The sequence below is a fragment of the Ranitomeya variabilis genome, chromosome 3 (assembly GCF_051348905.1).
Source record: "Ranitomeya variabilis isolate aRanVar5 chromosome 3, aRanVar5.hap1, whole genome shotgun sequence".
NCBI classification, from domain to species: Eukaryota; Metazoa; Chordata; class Amphibia; order Anura; family Dendrobatidae; genus Ranitomeya; species Ranitomeya variabilis.
The window spans coordinates 671756828-671764076 of NC_135234.1; the positions used below are offsets into that span (position 1 = coordinate 671756828).

At 44.4% G+C, this 7249-nt stretch overlaps 1 protein-coding gene across 1 annotated transcript in view; it reads left to right on the forward strand.

Moving 5' to 3' along the window:
* LOC143817765 (uncharacterized) overlaps positions 1-6968 on the forward strand; it is a 32970-nt gene extending 26002 nt beyond the window's left edge. Inside the window, exons 4-5 of the mRNA XM_077299246.1 lie at positions 5409-5563; positions 6935-6968. Of these exons, the coding sequence (XP_077155361.1) occupies positions 5409-5563; positions 6935-6968 (189 nt within the window). The remainder of the gene's footprint in view (positions 1-5408; positions 5564-6934) is intronic.
* The last annotated feature ends 281 nt before the right edge of the window (positions 6969-7249 follow it).

The window sequence follows — 7249 nt, forward strand, 5'->3', positions numbered from 1 at the left end:
GTGGTATTGACTGACCACAAAAATTTGATTTATCTTGAGACTGCCAGACGCCTGAATCCTAGACAGGCGCGCTGGTCTTTATTTTTTTCTCGCTTTAATTTTGTGGTGTCATACCTACCGGGTTCTAAGAATGTTAAGGCAGATGCCCTTTCTAGGAGTTTTGACCCGGACTCTCCTGGTAATTCTGAACCCACAGGTATCCTTAGGGAGGGAGTAATTTTGTCGGCCGTTTCTCCTGATCTGCGGCGGTCCTTGCAAGAGTTTCAGGCGGATAGACCGGATCGTTGTCCGCCTGATAGACTGTTTGTTCCGGATGATTGGACCAGCAGAGTCATCTCTGAGGTACATTCTTCTGCATTGGCAGGTCATCCCGGAATTTTTGGTACCAGGGATTTGGTGGCAAGATCCTTCTGGTGGCCTTCTCTGTCACGAGATGTGCGAGTCTTTGTGCAGTCATGTGACGTTTGTGCTCGGGCCAAGTCTTGTAGTTCTCGGGCTAGCGGACTGCTGTTGCCCTTGCCTATTCCTAAGAGGCCTTGGACACACATCTCGATGGATTTTATTTCAGATCTGCCTGTTTCCCAGAAGATGTCTGTCATCTGGGTGGTCTGTGACCGTTTCTCTAAAATGGTCCATTTGGTTCCTCTGCCCAAGTTGCCTTCTTCTTCTGAGTTGGTTCCTCTGTTTTTTCAGAATGTTGTCCGATTGCACGGTATTCCTGAGAATATTGTTTCTGACAGAGGTACCCAATTTGTGTCTAGATTTTGGCGGGCATTCTGTGCTAGGATGGGCATAGATTTGTCTTTTTCGTCTGCTTTTCACCCTCAGACTAATGGCCAGACCGAGCGGACTAATCAGACCCTTGAGACATATCTGAGGTGTTTTGTCTCTGCTGACCAGGATGATTGGGTTGCTTTTTTGCCATTGGCAGAGTTCGCCCTCAATAATCGGGCCAGTTCTTCCACCTTGGTGTCCCCGTTTTTCTGTAATTCGGGGTTTCACCCTCGATTTTCCTCCGGTCAGGTGGAATCCTCGGATTGTCCTGGAGTGGATGCGGTGGTAGAGAGATTGCATCACATTTGGGGGCAGGTTATGGACAATTTGAAGTTGTCCCAGGAGAAGACTCAGCGTTTTGCCAACCGTCATCGTCGTGTTGGTTCTCGGCTTTGTGTTGGAGATTTAGTGTGGTTGTCTTCTCGTTTTGTCCCTATGAGGGTCTCTTCTCCTAAGTTTAAACCTCGGTTCATCGGCCCTTATAGAATATTGGAGATTCTTAATCCTGTTTCTTTCCGTTTGGACCTCCCTGCGTCCTTTTCCATTCATAACGTTTTTCATCGGTCGTTATTGCGCAGGTATGAGGTACCTGTTGTACCTTCAGTTGAGCCTCCTGCTCCGGTGTTGGTTGAGGGTGAGTTGGAGTACGTTGTGGAGAAAATTTTGGACTCTCGTGTTTCCAGACGGAAACTCCAGTATCTGGTCAACTGGAAGGGTTACGGCCAGGAGGATAATTCTTGGGTCAATGCATCTGATGTTCATGCTTCTGATCTTGTTCGTGCCTTCCATAGGGCTCATCCTGGTCGCCCTGGTGGATCTGGTGAGGGTTCGGTGCCCCCTCCTTGAGGGGGGGGTACTGTTGTGAATTTGGATTCTGGGCTCCCCCGGTGGCCGCTTGTGGAATTGGACTTGTCATCCTCTTTCCTGTTTCACCTGATTCCATCAGTAGTGGGTGTCGCTATTTAAGCTCATTTCTCTGGTGGTTTCTTGCCGGTCAACAATGTTATCTGATGCCTCTCAGTGCTTGTTCCTGCTTCTAGACAACTACTAGATAAGTTGGACTTTTGTCCATGTTTTGTTTTGCCTATTTGTTCCAGTTCACAGCTGAAGTTTTGTTACTGTGTCTGGAAAGCTCTCGTTGATCAGGGATTGCTACTCTGGCGTTATGAGTTAATGCCAGAGTTTAAGGTAATCTCTGGATGGTGTTTTGTTAGTGTTTTTCTGCTGACCATGAAAGTATACTATCTGTCTTCTGCTATCTAGTAAGCGGACCTCAAATTTGCTAAGACTATTTTCCTGCTGCGTTTGTTGTTTCATCTGAACTCACCGTCATTATATGTGGGGGGCTACTGTCTTCTTTGGAATATTTCTCTAGAGGTGAGCCAGGTCTTATATTTCCCTCTGCTAGCTATTTAGGTCTTAGGCCAGAGCTGGGCATCTAGCGATAAATAGGAAATGCTACCTGGCTATTTCTAGTTGCGCGGCAGGCTTAGTTCATGGTCAGTATAGTTCCATCTTCCGAGAGCTTGTCCCTCTATAGGCTTGCTATGATCTCTGCCTGCAGAGATCATGACAGGGAGCAAAGATATGGGGCGATAGCTTGACATAGCGCTTGGGTCAAGGGATGGCTTTTTGAGGATAGGTGAGATTGTGGCCTCTTTGAAAGCAGTGGGGAAGGTACCAGAAGTTAGTGATAGGTTGAAGAGATGGTTTAGGGATGGGATTAGGGTGATGGTGAGGTTGGGAAGGAGGTGGGATGGGGTCAAGGGCACAAGTGGTGAGGTGTGATTTGGAGAGAAGATGAGCAAGCTCCTATTCAGTGCTTTTGGAGAGGGAAGTTATGGGGTTTTGGCATTGGTCTGGTATACAAAGGGGTTGTGGTGGTTTGACAACAAAGACTTGTCTTCTTTGGTCTATCTTATTTTTGAAGTGCGTGGCAAAGTCCTCGGCAATGATTAGGGAACTCGGAGGGGGCAGTGGTGGGCGGAGGAGGGAGTTAAAAGTGTTGAACAACTGTTTGGGGTTGTGGGATAAGGAAGATACGAGGGTTGTGAAGTAGGCCTGTTTAGCAGAGGTGACAGCTGTGTTCAGCGAGTGTTGCTTGTTTGAGTGCAGTGAAATCATCTTGCGAATGCATTTTCTTCCAATGCCGTTCTGCAATTCTGGATACTTGCCAAAGCTTTTTAGTGATGTTATTGTGCCATGGTTGTCTATTGGTTCGTTGCACTCTGCTATGCATGACAGGGGCGACCGTGTCAATAGCTGATGCAAGAGTGGCATTGTAGAAAGCAGTGGCAGTGTCTGTGTTGTGGAGTGAGAATATGGATGATAGTGGTAGGATAGAGTCAGAGAGTGTGTGGGTCTCTAGGTGTGCGAGGTTCCTCAGTGGGTGCGCATGTTGCTGGACATGGGTGACAGGTAAGGAGGACATTGATGAGAAAGTGAGTAGATGGTGGTCAAATAGAGGGAGAGGGGAGGTTGTGAAGTTAGATAGGGAGCATAAACGGGTGAAGACCAGGTCTAATGTGTGTCCGTCTGTGTGGGTGGTTGAGGAGAACCACTGAGTAAGTCCAAAGGATGAAGTAAGGGACAGGAGTTTGGAGGCTCCTGACTGGTGGGTGTCAATGGGGATGTCGAAGTCACCCACGATGATGGTGGGAATGTCAGCAGAGAGAAAGTGAAGGAGCTAGGTGGAGAATTGGTCAATAAAGGCAGTGGTTGGGCCTGGAGGTCGGTACATGACGGCCATTTGGAGGTTGTAAGGGGTAGTAGATGCGGACAGAGTGGACTTCAAAAGAAGGAAGTATAAGGGAGGGTAGAGGTGGGATTGGGTTAAAGGTACAGTTGGAAGAAAGGAGAAGGCCCACTCCTCCACCATGTTTGTTGCCTGGGCGAGGAGTCTGGGTGAAGTGGAGGCCACCGTAACATAGTACAGCAGGGGAGGGATGGGAGGACACCTGGATGTTTGGGTCGGCCTGTCAGAGAGCCACGGTTCCCATGCTGTCAAAAAACAGCGTGAGCACTCAGCTGTGATCGGAGGTATAAAGTTTACCTTCTGGGGCATCTAATTGGTGCATCTAATACATGTGCCTTTTCTGGGTGGCTGTGGGCTACTTTTTTTAGGCTGGGGGCAGTATCCATGGCCCCTTACAAGCCTGAGAATACCAGTCTCCAGCTGTCTGCTTTAGCAATGTTGGTTGTCAAAAATGGGGGGGACACAATGCTGTCTTTTTTGCTTGGCTTGATTTATCTGTGACATATCTACCTGGTACTAAGAATTTTAAGGAGGATGCCTTATCACATAGTTTCATTCCAGATTTGAGGGACAAAAATCTAGTCAAAATTCTTAGTGAAGGGGTGATGGTGGGTGCTTTGTGTATCATTCTCAGACAGTGCGTTATGAAGGCTTAGGATGGTGCACCGGAGGGCTTGCCACCTGGCAAGTTTTGTGTGCCTTCCTCACTTCACACAGATCTTCTTAACAAGTACATGACTTGGGGTTGACTGGACATCTGGGATGCTCTTCCACCTGAAGAGCTTTTTTACAAGTCGTTTTGGTGGCAGAATGATCGCAAAGATGTGGATGAGTATGTCCATAAGTGCAGGATTTTCACAAGGTCTAAAGTATCGTGCCAGGCCCCGATAGGGATTAGCAATATGGTTCACTTAGTTCCTCTACCAAAATTGCATACGGAGAAGGGTTTAGTACTTTGTTTATCTCCCACATCATTAAACTACATGGTGTTCCTAAAAACATTATTATTGTTATTTATTAGAGGGGTTCAGTTTGTTGCTAGCTTTTGGAGAGAAGTTAAAAAGAGGCCTTTTAAAAACTTGCAATAGGACCAAGAGAACTGCCCACCGCAGAGATAGGAGGGCTCCTGTCTTTCAGTTGGGAGATTTTGTCTGGTTATCCTCCAAAAATCTCCAGCTTAAAGTTTCATAAAGAAAATATGCTCCTCAATTTGTTGGACTGTATAAGATAATCAAAGCCATTAATCTAGTGATGGTTAAGCTCCGACTCCTGGCTGCATGGAGGATTAGTAATTCCTTCCATGTCTCTCTTCTTAAAAAGTTTGAGGGGACACCAGGTCCTCAGGACAGTATTGGAGTAGACTTAAAGGAGGACAAGGAGTATGCAGTGGAATGAGTCTTGAAATCCAAATATGTCAGACGGCGAATCCAGTTTCTCGTTAAGTGGAAGGGTTTTGGTGCAGAGATTAATTCATGTCTGGATCCTAAACACTTAAACACAGGGTGATCACTTGGTGAGGGAGTTCTATCTGTGCCGTCAGCAGTTGGGGATACAGTGGCCCCTCGAAGGGGTCATACTGTTATGCTTCTGTATTCGAACCCTTGATTCTGTGTTCTATGTCAGCACCTCTTTCCACTGAGCCACAACAAATACACCTTTTCTTTGGGTGTTTTAATTTTGTTATCTTTATTTCTGTCTTTCTGGGTAACAGGTGTTTTTAATTTACTCTGTTTGTCTGTCCTATCACCTTTCAGGTGCAGCTTTAAATACCTTCCCCTACTGGTTTTTCCTGCTGATGATAGACTTTATTGGATTCATTAACTTTGCTGTAGTTTGTGCTAGTTACAGTTGTTTTGTGCGTGATTCCTTTACTCCTTAGGGAACTGCTACTCTAGAGATCCTAGGAGCTGCTAAAGACATTCAGAGTAAGATGCCATCTAGTGGGGGTGTCATTGCATTATCTTATGTTGTCAACCTCTGTGGTCTGGCATGGACAGACCAGAGTCAGAAAAGGGCTTTTCTTAGTCTAAACAGGTAACTGTCAGATTAAGGTATTTGTCTCCCTGGTTTGTACATTACCCGTATGAATATGCTTTGGCTGTCATAACGGTATTCAGCTACCACTATGAGTATGTCACCTTTTATTCATGATTAAGGGTGTATTTACACCTCCAACAAGTAGATGTCTGCGCAATGCCAGCGCTAATCTATTTGCCTTCACACTCTCCTCTGTCCTTTGTTTGAACCTTGTTTAAATAAAGAGGAATCTATTCATATGGCTGGATTTCCTTCTTCATTACTCAATGGTGCCAGCTTGTACACACAGGTACCATACTGATAGTGGTATTACCTCAATTTCCCACCCTGAATACTATACTAATCACCAGTACCCCTCTGTGTCATTTATTCCTTGGGTAATCTGTCTATCTGAAGAAGGTCTACAGTATGTTTGACCGAAACATCATATGTTTCTTGTGGATTGCAATTGCGGTAAATCGCTTTATCATTTGGTTTTTGAGTGCCAAGTTCTTCATATATCATTTTACAGGTTGGGACCCTACTTGAACACTGAACCATAAGGAGTGTTGTGTCCTATTTATACATGCAATATATTAAGAGAATAAAGAGACTTCTCCTGTTACTGCTAGTATGCCAAGCCCTATGTTTCAACACTGAAGTGTAACCACCAAACTTTGTACTATGTGCATTGTCATGTTTAATACTTTGCTAAATGCCTTTTTTTCAGTTCTAACCTGCTGTGTCTGTGTGATTTACTGTGCCAGCCGAGTCCTCTAGTAAGGGTGATGGGTCATACCCAAACCTGACCCTTTTACGTGATCACCTCTAGAACTTGAGTAAACAGAGATCCTCTCATGGCTGCAACACTTTAGTGAAAAGGGACAAGTGAATGGACATATACATCTCTCCTGTATATTAATTGCTAGGGGGGTCTCTGACTGATTCTAGGTACCAGAGTTTGGTAATTCAAACCCCCGTTACTTCATATACATAGTGACAGGAGTCTCCACCACCCACTCTACCATGCTACATTTTTCTGGTCTTTTTGGAAACAGTAATCAATCTTGTCATTAGAAATCCCCTAACAGCTTTTTCCACTAGATTACTCTACAATACCTGGGGCTATAAGGACATTTTCTGTAATGAAATCATGTCATTGCATTTCTGACTGATAAAGATTGTCTCCATAACCAATACTAATGTAGTCAGAGTACAAGATACCAGTAAATCGTCATCACATAGGGATCGTATATACGATGCTGCCAATGGAAATGACCACTATGACCACCCTACATTCATATTTTATTCTTTAGTTGTTGTTTTTTTAAAGTCCAATGACACTCCTTTATGTTTCACTACAAATGCTCTATTTGATTTATATTGCAGAATGAATGGCAGTAATTTCCTGTTAATACCATAACCAATATATAAAAGTATAACTGAAACATTGCTACAAAAATACTTTTAGTGGAGAACTAACCTGATTTGGAAATTGGCTGACAATTTCCACATTATGGAAGAATAGTTCCAGCAATATGTGGCAACGTTTCAGACATTCTTTGAAAAATGAAAATCACCTGTTTCACATTGGGGGAGAGATTTTCTCTTATTTATATTTAATCTTCAGCATTTTCTATGTTTTTCTTTCATTTTTCTCTATCCCATGAGTGCTCCCACATCCGTCATATTCATATATTTCTG